General features: G+C 47.8%; 1 protein-coding gene across 1 annotated transcript; it reads left to right on the plus strand.

The window, feature by feature from the left end:
- Nucleotides 1-5,746: 5,746 nt before the first annotated feature.
- On the plus strand, nucleotides 5,747-12,926 carry MGST2 (microsomal glutathione S-transferase 2). Its single transcript, XM_042871413.1, has 5 exons — nucleotides 5,747-5,851; nucleotides 7,250-7,349; nucleotides 8,200-8,270; nucleotides 9,476-9,557; nucleotides 12,136-12,926. The coding sequence occupies exons 1-5, from the start codon at nucleotides 5,794-5,796 to the stop codon at nucleotides 12,266-12,268; spliced, it is 444 nt and encodes a 147-aa protein (XP_042727347.1). The 5' UTR covers nucleotides 5,747-5,793; the 3' UTR covers nucleotides 12,269-12,926.
- Nucleotides 12,927-13,911: the final 985 nt, after the last annotated feature.

Consider the following 13,911-nt stretch of genomic DNA (forward strand, 5'->3'; position numbering starts at 1 on the left):
TATACATATGCATGTGTCGCCGCAGAGCGCTGCTCCGACATAAAACAAAGTTCTCCCCTGCCTGCCAGACCTTGTCGTGAGCGAGAAAGTCACTCGGTGCCAAGCAATGGAATAAAACCAATCTCGAATGAAGGCTCAGCAGAAGAGCTGGCAGCAGGTAACTAGCTGGCAGCACGAACAAAGCCTTCCAGGTCAGCCCTGAGCTGCAGTTATCGAGCAAGGAGAGGCCGAGGGAATACCTCTTCAGGATGGTCAGACTAAAATCAGAGAGGAAAAAAAAGAAGTCTGTTCATGTCAGTAAAGCCCCGGCTTTCCTGGATTTCCTCTTTGTGCGCAGAAATGTTTGCAATCTGGAAAACTTCATGTTAGCATCAGTGTCCTTTTGGAAGGGACAGAAAGTGGTGAGGAGCAGGGTTTGTGAGGTACACGAGGACCAAAAAGCGAAGGCCACAGCTGGCAACACTAAGCCCGACTCTTCATACGGAACTGTGGTACTTTCGAGGAGAAGGCCTCAAGTGTTCCAATTTACGGCTGAAAAATAGAGACCTCCAGAAGCAGCAACCACTTTAGAAATGGCTGATCGGACCGCATGTCAGGTGCACGGTAACACAGTGACTGCCCATTAATTATGCAGGCAAGCCACTGAAGGAGTAAGAATTTCAAACGAGGAAGGATGTGAAGAAATACTCCCCGGTCCTTTTGCAGCAATAACCATCAGCACGAAGCCAGCGCCGACAGCAGCCAGCGTCGCCGTGGTGCTGCTCTGCACTGCGCTTACCTCACCTCAGCAGGCTGAGGGGAGATGGCTGGCAGTGAGGTGTTGCTAAGCAACGGGACGTGGCATGGCGGCCCACTCCCTGCCGGGCCACCTGATGGTCTCTGGATTTGGAGGTAGCAAGGGCTACAAGGGGCTGCCAGAGATGGCAGCTGCCCTGTGGATGCCCGGGATGCACGCTGCGCGGACTGCGGGCAGGTGGCTCTGAGGGACTGGGTTACACCTGCCTGCAGGGATGCTGAGACCTTCCACTCTCCCTGCAGGCTCTGCGTAAGGCTGGACGGGAGCACAGCTCGTTATGTGCCTCCAAAGCACAGCTGATTTCCACAAAGGTGAAATTAAGTGTCCTGACGTGAGCACGGCTGAAAAGAATCCCTGGAGCTGAAGTCGTGCTCTAATTAAAATAGATCTTCCTCCAAAGTAAAAGAGCGAGTACAAAGTACTGTCACAGATCTACTAGGCGTTGTGAGGGAGACGAGAGACGTACAACCGACGTGTCCTCAAATCTCTTGCTGAAGCTCCTTTAATCCCCTGTATTCCACATATCAGAGCTATCGCGCCAGCCTGGGATCTGCTTCCAATTGGTCAATAGCAACAGGAAAGTCTTTAAACCTCCTTTTGATCCAGACATAAGTCACGTAAGATCTGCATCTTGCAGACCAGCCCTCAATTCTCCCAAGACTGCCTGCTGTAATCCGGAGATGCCGTACACAGAACCAGCAGGGCTGTGTGCTACAGGAAGCCTTCTCGCGTCTGGAAACACCGCTGACTCTCAGCTCCCATCACTTATTAATGAGTTATTATTATTCATTGTTGAAATGCTGCCAATTTGTATTATACAGGCAGTCAGGCAAGATGATCGTATTGGGCCTCGGCAGCTTTAGTCTGTGAATGAGCCGCTGAACGTGCGCCACGCTGATTTCCATAGGGTGCAGAATCTAGGAGAGCTGCTTCTAATCTTCAGGCATCGTCGCATGTGCTGACAAAAGAAACGTGGCTTTGCGTAAGTCTCCCCTCAAACATCATGTGAATGCGAGACCCTTAATGCCAGCCTGTCTCCAGGCTGGAAGCTTTTGCAGCACACAGCAAGTATTGCACGAGGCAAGTCAAAGGAAAGAAGGTGAAATAGCTTTGTGTCGTGCATTTCTTCCTGTACTGTTGAATGCAAGAGGCCAGCTGAGCCTCTTTCCAGGAGATGTACTGCTTGTTCTGGAAACTTTTGGGTTAGGAGGAGCACGACCGAGACATGGGAGGTGGTGAATGTAAGTACCCCCTGATCACCACGTACACACAGCCTTTACACCTTAGAGCAGATGTGCTTGTTCACACTGTTCTCCTGCAAGCCTTCTGACAGTCTCTCCCAAGCCACTGCAGTGCACTCGGAGCTGAGATCGGGTGAAGACATTTTAATGGGGGGAAAAAAACCATCATTTTAACAAAAAACAACCCCACACCTTCCTCCCTCACACAAAGTTACTTTGCACAATCTAGACTCCTATTCTTGCTGCTATTTTGAAAAAGCCTGGTATGATCACAATGGGATGTATTGCAAGATCGGCACGGTTTATTTTTCATAAACATGTGTGAAATCATATCATGCTCTAAGCCAATCCAAAATTGCGTATGTTCTTGTGATATCCAAAGGAAAGAAAAAAAAAAGAAAAAGAAAAAAGTAATGATACCTACCCAAAGGCTTCAAAGAAATCCAAGAGGCCTGTGGGCATGCAAGAATTTATGTGCATATAACAACGCGCATTAGCACTGATGGGACTTACAGCACATCAATCTTTTGTACGCCCAGACGGGAACGCCGTGAACCAATTATTCCCTGACTTATATACAATATTGATGCAGGTGACAAAAGGCTGCAGAAGGTACAGCTTGGGGAAGAATCGGAACCTTTGGCTACTACTTTATTTGATCCTTTTAAATCTGCTCTGCCACAACCACCAAAAATAGTCTGGTCTCATTGAGCTGACATCCATAGGAAGGGGTGCAAACTGAGGATCTGTTTCTCTCTTTGGTATAGCCTGTGCAAACCAGAGGACTCTGGGCAGCCAGGCCTTCAAATGGACCACTCATCCCTTCTCTGAGGGCCCACGCAAAGTATACGTATGACAGTAGCATTAGCAGCGTTTGAAGAAACAAAGATTTTGCTTTCCTCTTTCATCTGTTTTATAGTTCCGATGATTTTCAAGTCTGACTATGGCTCAGTGCCACGCAGGCCCACGTTCTTTGTTAAATCTTGTTTTAGGGTACAGTAAGTTAATAACTCCAGAGCTCACTGACTGCTGCAGCAAAACTGCTTTTGACTCATGGGCCAGCCTCGTACATTGTAATAGAGTTGATTTACCCTATAAGCATTTCGAGTGAAGTATGTGAGAGTTCAGATATGCTCTCCCTTCCAGAAGCCTCTCCATCCTTCACAGCCTGCCTCCACGAGGTGTTTAAATATAAAAGATGTTGCTCCACCAGTTGAGACTGGCCTTTAAGAGGGTGCACCCTCCAGCTAGGACTGAATCCTACCCTTCGCAAAGCTCTTTTCAGCTCTTTCAGAGACAAAAACCAAGCAGCTTTGTCAGTGTAAGTCCATTAAAAGAGCTTATTTGATCTGTCTGTTTTCATGCTCAAAATGCCTTTGGTCTCACTATCCCAACCATCTGCTCTCTTGTGACAGCAGCTCTGCCACCCTGCTGGGATCTGCCTTTGCTGCTGAGAAGTGGCAGCTTCTCTGCGGGAAGAAGAGCCGGCCTCCTTGGGAAGGTCTGCCAGGGAAGCACGGGTCAGCAAGACACCAGGAGTGTGCCAGAAATCCTGTGGCTACGTGGATCTCTGGCTCCAATATTGAGCTGCCGTGTGGAACTTGCCACTCTTTTCCCTGCCCTGTGCCTCGGTATGCGCTGCTCCGGATTATATTGGCAACGGAGAACTATCGCTGACTTGCCCTGTAGAGCACAAAGGGAAAGCGTGGCGTGGAAGTGAAATACTGATGGTAGTGAAATACCACCTAAGTCTGCTAAGACATCACCAGTATCTCTGACCTCACATTATGTTTCACTGTTCAGAGCCTCTCTTTTCACTATTTGGCTGTGGATGGCCAGAAAAAACACATGCACTTACAGCAGCAGAGATAAGCCAGGTACATATAAAATAGAAACAAGTGGAGGAAATACAAAATCAAACTGCGTTCCTCAAGAGCTGAGAGATCAACCACAGACAAGCTGCCGTAAGGTCCCAGCAAAACTGGAGAAACCTTTCAGTTGATCCCAGCATCAATTCATTGATTAGGACTTAGACACATCATAAAAGCTCTACGCATTTGATGTGCTACTGTACTTACACAATCAGAAATAAACCGATCCTAAAAGCCTTGTTTTGTGTAGGATCTGATTTTTTATTACTGGGTAACATGGTAACCAGGAGGGAGCGTAACTCTAGTTTCAATTGTCTGTGGATTACAGGCAGCCAAAAGCAATACAGATCTATAGGGAGCTGCGAACCTCTATCAGCACAATGAGAATGCTGTTTTAAAAGTACCCTAGCTCAGCCATAATGGCCATGTAAGATAAGAACACTGTGGGTTGAACCTCATAGCCCAAACTGTATCGCTGCCTACCTTCTGGTCAAACTGCAGCAGAACTTCATACGTCTGCTCTCATGTAGAAAGTCACATACTTGGAACGAAGACGGAAAGAAAGCACAACCTCAGCCTCAGCCAGCCTCACAACGGTCAGCTCCTATGGGCTGAACTTTTCAGGCTGATCTTCCAGACTTCTTGGTGACCAGCTCCGTGCCTCAATTTTCCATCACTCCCCTATATGGGCAGGGTGGCGGGGCTTTATACCCTTCTCAGCTGACCAGAAACACACAGAATCACTACTCTACACTTGATCTTAGCCAAAAGGCCGAGAAGCGATACACAGAGATACACAGAACACAGAGAAACCGTCTTGTCAGAAAGCCAACCCCAAACTACCACAGGAGCAGTAGCTGAAGTGCATAAATCGGCAATTAAGAGTTACTAAGTTCAAACATCCAACTGCTGTTATTAAGCATATCTTCTGTTCTAATCTTTAAAAAGAACAACGTGCTGAATTAACGCACAAGAAATCAAATTTGGCACGGTAAGGTAGCTGATGTAAAGGCGCTGTTGCCTGAGCCATTGCAATTAGCCTGATGGACTGAAGCCAGCGAAATACCCCCCTCGATGTCAGTCAGAAACAAAGCAGATGGGTGATCCTGGAGTCACAAGAAACACGACGCTGGTTTTGTTCTGGTTCTGGGATCGCAGAGGCTAATAACACCGAGCCCCCTGATGGTTAAAGCTAGCTGGCAAAAAAGCCTTGAGAAGATCTCTCCTAATCTTAGGCCGAGGCATAAACTATGGGAAATGCACAACGGATGGTAAAATGAGAACTTTTTCTTTCTTTCTCAGTTGTTTTACCCTTCGAATTACCCCAAACAACTCCTCGTGGCATGCAAGCTATTTGAGGTTGAGAAGCTTCGCGTCATCTGTAACAGCCTTAAGTTGTACCCGTTGGGCAAAACCCAGAAATCAAGCACAAAGCCAGGACAAAGCCAGTTCTCCTCCCCGCCTGCTGCACCTGCTGCTTTCTTTAGAGCGGCACTACCAGCGACGGACGCAGACCCCGCTGCCACAGGCCCTGTGCAAACGGTGAACAAAAAGTCTTCACCCCCAAAGAGATTACAGCTTGAAGGCTAAGACATAAAAGAACAGCTGAATGCACAGAGGCAGGCAGGGCTGGTTTTGTTCTCTCTGTGTTTTCACACAGGCAAAGGCAGGCAGAGCTGGCTGACTGCATTTGAACTTTTCGGGAGCAAAAAAAACAGCTGTAACTTTGCACTCGTTTCAGAAAGGTAGACATTTTTCTTCCCAAGGCAGCCCTTTGTCGCAATACTGGAAAACCCTGCAGGTCCCCCACCCATCGAGTTCCTTATTGCTCTCTGGAGCTCCCTGCCCCACTCGCGCACTGCACACACTGGGAGCTGCCGGGAACATGGCTGGTGACTTAGCTCTGCTCGCTGTCGTGTCTCTGCTTTCTGCCCTCCAGCAAGGTAGTTCCCCAGGGGCTGCAGGGCTGGGGCTCGGGAAGGTTTCCTCCTGTTCTGCAGCACTGGAAATTATTTTAGAACAAACTGGCTGCCCTGTAACTTTAACTTCTTGTGACTGCTCAGACTTCTCTTGGAAGAGCACTGTTTGCCCACTGTGCAGCAGCCCGGGAGGGAGTTGGCACGGTGGGACAGGCTACTTTTCCTTCTAGGACAAACGCATTTCTTTTCAATTCTGTTTGGTTTGCGGGCTCGCTGGAATCATGCTATTGTGAAAGCTTGCAACTATCTGTGAAGTTACCTAACAGCCGCGCCGTGTTTTGGTTTCGATTCTTACTTATGCAGCTATGCAACTGAAAACCTCAAAAAAGGAGAGTTGCTTTGTCAGATCGAGTACATCAATGCCGGACTGAAAGCACTGCTTCCTGAAATAGACAGACACGTGCTTCAGTATCTGAAAGGAAAGAGGAAAGTGAACCTTTATACCAGGCAGCAATAATAGAGATATTCTGCAGCATGTCCCCCTCAGTGCATTTCTCTAAGATATGCAAAATACCTTAAATATCTAAAATATGCACTTCACGGCTGCTGGCACACCGCAGAGAACCAAGGAGGTGGGCAGGTCTGTAACATCCCTGTGGGTCTGCTGGTGACTGTGGGAGCATTTTTAGTGCTTGTAATGATTTGCTTTGAGATACGCTGTAGTTGTGCTTGACACAGGAGTGTGAAGGGTTAAAGCCAAACCAAATCACAGTAACCAGAAGCCTCGTGCCTTTGGAAAACTCCACAAATTGTTCAGACCTTGAAAGGGGGAAGAGGAAATACATACGTTCTTCCTTGTGGTGGTTAATCCGTATTAGTTAAACCCGGTTAAAATCACCAGCGGGTCAGGATAACTCCAGCCCAAGCTGAGCTGTTCATTCGATGTAAAACATGGCAGCTCGGTTTACTCCCAGCACGTGCTGCAGTACAGGTGAACCAACACAGATGAATTGCTGTGAGTCCAGCTGAGCGCCGTGTTGCCTGACCTCAACGTGGTGGTAGGGCTGAGGTAGGGCTGCGGCAGCACCGCTGCTGTAGGCCTGGGCTGTGCAGGTCTAGGACTTGGCTATTCGGTTCCTAAATAGTGTCAGTGAATACAGAAAGGGGAAAAATACATTTCTGAAACAGCGGTTTTGCAATTTTCTCCCCTTTCTCAAGAGTAAGCCACACTTGAAGGCGTGACCTGAACTTCTGTAGGGAAAAAAACAGTTTTAGCTAGTAGCCATCTGATTAAAAAAGCCAAAGAACAATGATTGCTTTAAAAAAAAAAATAAAAAAATAAGTGTGTTAGAGACTCACCTGAACCGTTCTTCTTAAATGAGGAGAACTGTGCAATCCACAAGCCCTTATTTTTGCTTACAGGTTATTTTGCTCAGCTGGTGGGAAAATCAAGAATGAAGCACAAGGTCTTGCCCCCGGCTGTCACTGGAGCTCCAGAATTTGAAAGAACATTTCGTGCACAGTAAGTCCTGACACCACGGAGACGGTGGCAATGAATAACAATTCAATCCGGAAGAGAAGCGAAAACATTACCTTCAGATATTACATTTGTAATTGCATCCTCTGCTCAGAAAAAAAAAAGAAAAAAGAATGAAGAGAATGCTTTTCAAATGGTGAGGCTATTATTTTATGACAATGGGGTACATTCAGCTAATTTAAAAGTCCCCATTTGAATTCTGATGAAGATGGGCCATCAGATCCCCCAGTCCTCAGCAAAGGCTCAGAACTGGTTGGCTGCACCTTACAGAATTCAGCGTGCTGGCATGAAAATTGACGATGCTGACAAAGACATTAAGGTCCTAATCGTAAGAAAATCCATAGCGTGCTGCCTGTGCCTGGTTGCACTTTGTAAAGGCACTTGGCCTCAGCGGAGCAACCTGGACTGCCTGCATGTGGCTCTGTGCCTCCTCCTGCAGTCCTAAAGGATCTGGCTGAAGTCCTGCTGACCCACAAAACTTGCTCACTGAGCAGGCAGATAAGCAGTCGACACCATATCTTTGTGCTTGAACTCCTGCCTGCTCCTGCTGTACTGCTCCCTTGAGTTAAGATATTGGTTAAGCACTTCCTTGTAGGTGGGATACAAAACCTTAAATACGAGGAGACATTTGAAATCGATTGTATTTATACTGAGATTACAAGAAGGGAATGTTTAAGAGCACCTAAGGCTGGCTTGAGCATGCTCCTGCTGAATTCAAGAGCATTAACTTTGGTGGGAACAAAGTGAGGCCAAAGCTGATTCTCCTTAAAAAAATCTCTCTCACCCACGGTCCTTTCCCTTTCCAGAATAACTTCATGTCAAATTTATCCCACAGACAAAACTGTGCAGAGTTTTACCCCGTATTCCAGACTCTCCTCTGGATCGCAGGATGGTTTTGCAATCAAGGTAAGGAGTTCATGCTACCTATTGGACTGCAAAGACGTAAAAATCAGCTTTAATGGGAGGTAGAATTATGCAGACCTCCTTTTGCCTTCCCTTCATTGCGTTGCCTTATCCTAGCCTTCCTGAAGGAGGGCTCGATGGCACTGCAGTGAAGTGCCATGACAAAACAGTCATGGCTTTTCACACAGCCCCACCAGCTTTCGCTTTTCTTGCAAATCACAGAGCCACGACATGGCACATTTCTCATTCACAAACCCACTGAGGATTTTCCGGGCCAATCATTCAGAAAAGGCAACTCCCAGATGTTTCCCACTAACAATTACGTGCGCATTATAGGGCAGTTCTCACAGGACATCAAACACAGCTATGGTCCCTTGTTCATTCGGGGACATGGCGCTAAGCACCGAAGAGCAGTCAGCACACAACATCTCCAGCCACACATGGTTACTGTCCCTCAGGTATGTGGGCAGACTTGTTAAAATCTGTTGTGTTTCTCACATACCTACGCAGGCTGGCATTTTGGCATTAAAAAAAAAAAAAACAAAAACCAAAAACCAAAAAACAAACATTTCATTTTGGGGCTCCCTTACAGACAGATTCCCATCTCCATTACACTGAGATAAATCCGGAGCAGCTCCACTGCTGCTGGATGTGAGATGGTACATGTGCTCCTAAGCAGATACTTGAGTCAGGGAAGATGCATGCTGTCATATATAAGAGGAGAACTACTTTAACTCCACTTTAAGTCACTTTTACAGCAACTCCCACAGGCCTGTATGCAGGAATTAATCCAGAGCAGAGGAAAAGCTGTCCTCCCTAATATTTGTGTGGTTGGAAAGGACACCAAATTCACTGGCACTGCTTAGTGCTGGGCAACGCAAGTGGCCGCACAGCCTGCTCCATCCATCAGAATTATCTTCATGCTTTTCCCACAGGGAGATCGGAAAGTTGACGTGCACTACAGCTTTCTCTCCTGTCCTTGGATAAAAGCTGCTATATAAATGCAAAGCAGGTTACTAACAACATAAATAAGATTCTCTTTCCTAAAACAAACATTCCCCTTGAACACGAACTGCCGTAATGATACCAAGTGACAGCTGGGTCAAGCCGAAGTGCTGCAGCCCACTGCCCAGTTCCTGGGACAGCCCCCAGATATCTAAAACGACTGTCCGCAACTGTCCTCACGTTTCCCATTACTTGTTTCTTAGAACTAGCCTCCTTGCTGGGCCTGCTGTACATGTACGCTCGCCACAAGTACTTCCACGGCTATGCGGAGTCTGCATCAAAAAGGTAAGGAGCTGCGTGCAGGTTACAGACCCCAGCTGTAGCCTGAGCTGGGCTGGGAGCTGAGGCCTGGCAGCGAGACGTCACTGCAATTGAGTGCAACGCGTACAGCATGCCAGCAAGAGAGCTGAAGCAAAGGTCCTGGGGAAGGAGGGCTGGCTGTGACAGGGGAGCCTTGGGGTAAGGTGTGCACGCGCTGCAGGTGATGGGAGGAAAGGTTTGACGCCCACCTCACAGGGGCCTGCTTTGTGCTGAGCGGACGGGCAACCGCACTCAGAGGGCCGAAGGCAGAAGCAGCTCTGCAGCTTCTTGTGAAGGAGGCAAGGCACACACAGCACCGGCTTGTCTGCTGCTTCATTTTTCCTCAGCTTATCACAACAAGAACCTTTATCCATACAAAGTGCACTCGCAGAAGCAAACGCATCTGTCCTTGTAGGCTGATAAACTTTGACCAAATAGATAAGAGGCACAGCTTCAGATAAGTGTATGTTAATGAATGTAAATGCATTGCATGTAGCGACATGAATCCTGCTACAACAAACACACGCATCAGCAGAACACCCCGCTGGTGTGCAGGCACACTCCAACACGCCGCTTCTCGTTTTGCTGAAGGCACAGCACTACCTGCTGTTTCCTGACCCAGGGCTCCCACTAAGAGATGCAGTGGCCCAAACGATACAGAGAGCACTGACCGGAAGACTGGTGACTGTTAAGGAAGTCTAGGGAGCAGAGCCTTCGAAACAAATGAACAAGGAGAGCACAGCACACTTTCATTCAACAAACTAAAGAAAAAACAAAAAACAAAAACAAATCTTTCCCATGCTTCACTTCAGCACTCTGGGCTTAAAAAATCACCCTTACAAGGACACCCAAGGATAGCAGCTTGCTTCGTTATCAGACAGAGCCTTATCCCCTCGTGCACCTGAAACTGAGGAGGTCTTACACTCACCGTTTTTAAACCCTTGTTTTGCACACCCCATATGGGGAGGCTGTATGTATCAAGCCTCTAGTCACCAGTGAGGTTCTCAGGCTCCACAGCCAGCTGCTGAATACCCAACCACTGCACTTCTGTAGGCGTGGGCAATAATGGACTATAAACCCAAGTCCAGCAAGCTCCTCAGATATCTTTCCAGTGCTTACGCGATGGCCTGTCCTCACTCGCTCTGCCTGCAGAAATCAATCCTGCAGCAACTCCCAGTATCTGCCTACCTGACCAGAGTCTGCTCCAAGGCAGCTAAGAGCAAAGAAGAGTGCATGCTGTTATTGTGTGCCAGCCACACGCTGCGCTTCAGGGCTGAAGAGCTCTCCAAGCACTCCCTGAGATTTCTACTTTAAAATCACAGAATGGCTTGGGTTGGGAGGGATCTCAAGGAACGTGCGTGGGTCTGGCAAAGGTCAGGTCAGGACCCTGAACTTTGGGAGAGCAAAATTCAGGCTGCTTAAGGAACTGTTGTATGAGATCTCCTGGGAAGCTGTCCTTAGAGACAAAGGAGTGAAAGAAAGCTGGCCGCTCTTTAAAGATACCTTTCTGAGAGTGCAAAACCTCTCCATCCCCCAGAATAAGACAGCAGTCAGGGGAGGCAGGAAGCCCACATGGCTTGGCAGGGACCTGCTGTAAGAAACCGTACCAGCTGTGGAAACAAGGGCATGTCACCTGGGGAAAATGCAGGGATGCTGTCTGGACCTGCGGAGAGGGGTTAGGAAAGCCACGGTGCAGATGAAACTGAAGCTGGTGAGAGACGTTAAAAACAGCAAGAAAGGGATTCTATAGATACGTTGGCCAGATCAGGCAGGCGAAAGGGAGCTTATCTCCTTTGGTAAATGAGAAAGGAGAACTGGCTATGACAGATACGGAGAAGGCTGAGGTACTCAATGAGGGGTGTTGGAACTTGATGATCCTTGGGGTCCCTTCCATCCCAGGCAATTCTGTGATTCTATGACCTCAAAGCCCATCCAGCTTCAACCCCCTTCCATGGGCAGGGCTGCCACCCCCAAATGGCAGCCTGTTTCAGCACCTCACCATCCCCAGATGCCAGCCATACACTAGATGGAGTCTCATAAGGGCAGAGAAGAGAGGGAAATTCACCTCCCTTGATGTGCTGTCCATGCTTAATAACATTATTTTTGAAAAAATTATTCTGATCCTCTCCCAGCACGAATGAGTGCCCTGATAGGTGAGTTTTAGGAATATATTGTTCCTTTTCAGTCCCCTAACACTGGACTCCCTTCAAGTCAAAGTAATAACCAAAAGCAGACCTCCCAGCTCAGCAGAGAGTATCTGACAAAGATGCCTCCTTGGGATGAAGTAGTTCATATCAGAAAAAGTTCTCAACTTCACATAAGTATCAAGGAACACTGGGGGAAGTATGTTCCTCTAGAGAGGCCATTAGGAATCACTTTCCTCCCTAGCACACGTTACATGTGGGAACGGTTCTACTGCCGAAACACCCGAGGTGTTGTTCCGACAGTGATCCTTTCCACCGAGCACGGCTCCTCTTCACTGAGGTAGACAGGCAGCTGGTTTCACTGCAAACACACCGTGTACAGCTCGTAACAGCTTTTTTTATCTGCTTTCTACTTCTAGGTTAACGGGGTTTTTTTTGAGTCTGATAGTTCTGGCTTGCTTGGCAATCCTTGGTGCAGCTGGGATCGTTAACAGCTTTACGGACAAATACCTGGGCTTCAACATTGGGAAGAAATTACATAAATTGTTCTGAGTACTTTAAAACAAAATAAAACCCCCAAGTAAATAAAACCCACAAGCTCTCCCTGGACACCAAGATGATGATAAGCTGTATGTAAATAAGGGATCAGAATTCTCCATTAGCATTCCATTGCAACATTAAACGTTGTGCTTTTTCTGCGCTGTTTACACTTGCTCCTTTCCCTGTGCTCCTGAAAAGAATTTGCTAAGACAGAATGGTGCATCACATTGGCGTTCTCTATTTACACAGTCTGTCTTCCTATGCAGTATTGCAAACTCAAAACAAATCGCAAAAAAACAAAACCCATTAATTCACCAAGTAACTCGGCTCCAACTGACACTGCAAGCAACAGCCCGCCTTACCCAGCATCCTCTGGCTTTGTCGATGCCTCTGAAGCCTTCCTTCACTCTTCTTCACTCCCAGCAGCAGCAGCCATCCTGCACGACGGGCCGCTCTAATGCTCTGGAACTACAGAGAAGTGAAGACCATGACTGACTGTTTTGGTAGATCGTGATAATTCAAAGGACTTTGGCAATGCTGGATGCATTCATGCTAGAGCCAGCAGGCAGAAGCTCTCTCTGCTGTGCCTGGTGCACAGTTCAGCCAAACTGCATGTTGATAGTTCTGCTCAGTCAAGTCTACATAATGAACACTTACTGTCTTCCTAGAAGTCCACTCGGGTTGGCAACCTGAGTACTAGCGAGCATTGGCTTGGGTTCATCGGCACCTTTCACACAAAAAAGGGGGACGCAGTGCATGTGCAGAAGTTTGTCCCTCCCAGATGCTGTAACATGACTTAAAGGCATACCTTAGTGGCTGCAAGTGGTGACAGGGGATGGGGCAGTTGAAATAATAAAATGAAATGTGTACACGGGGGTGGGACTTGAGGGCAATAGCAGCTGCTGAGCTCAAAGTACAGATCATGGGGGTGAGCAGGCGAGAGCTGACACAGTTGTAGAAAAGGCAATTCTCTGGCACGTGGTTCCAGGGAAAAAGCAGAACAGAGACAACAGCCACAGAAGTCACTGGGAATTCTTCCACAGCTTCCCTCTGACAGGCAAAAGGACAGCAAATCTACCTGCCAGTGATGCCTTGAGGCAGTCGCGGGCAGCAAGAAAAAGAAGGCAGGTGTCTCAATCACACATCAGGCTTGAAACACGTAATAGAGGAGACCCAAAGGCTGCTAGTAGTGTTCATGTAGGTCCTTGCTTCTGAAATTATTCTGCACTAAGCTCACCTGTTGAAATGCACTGGCATGCTTATGCATAGCTACCCCTTCCCCATCTACCCCAGGGGAAGGAAGAGGCAACACAAGGACAGATACATGTGCCAAAAAAGGTGGATGTAAGGCTGCCAAGTGCCATATAGTAGCACAAGCTGTAATAGTGTGGGATACACGCGGCCTCAGCTGCTCAGAGCTGCATTTACCATAGCACCGGACTGACATGAGGAGAAGAGGGCAACTCACCTTAAGGTCTGTACTTGGACCAAGCCACACCGGCAGCTCAAACACACAGGGTTTCTGTAAGCTGCACTAGCTTGAAGCACCCAGTGTGTGCTTCACTATGACTCCCCGGGGCGGGGAACAGGAGAGAGACGTGCCAAGCCTTGAAAGCTGCACAACATGCTTGTCTTACACAGGTCACGTAAATACA

This window comes from Lagopus leucura, unplaced genomic scaffold (genome assembly GCF_019238085.1).
Source record: "Lagopus leucura isolate 7727_CA_CO unplaced genomic scaffold, USGS_WTPT01 Super-Scaffold_100004, whole genome shotgun sequence".
Lineage (NCBI taxonomy): Eukaryota > Metazoa > Chordata > Aves > Galliformes > Phasianidae > Lagopus > Lagopus leucura.

Coding starts and splice junctions, on each gene's coding strand:
- MGST2 (XM_042871413.1), top strand. CDS start 5,794: ATGGCTGGTGACTTAGCTCTGCTCGCTGTCGTGTCTCTGCTTTCTGCC. Junction 8,271..9,475: donor AGGATGGTTTTGCAATCAAG/GTAAGGAGTTCA, acceptor CTTGTTTCTTAG/AACTAGCCTCCTTGCTGGGC. Junction 9,558..12,135: donor GCGGAGTCTGCATCAAAAAG/GTAAGGAGCTGC, acceptor TTCTACTTCTAG/GTTAACGGGGTTTTTTTTGA.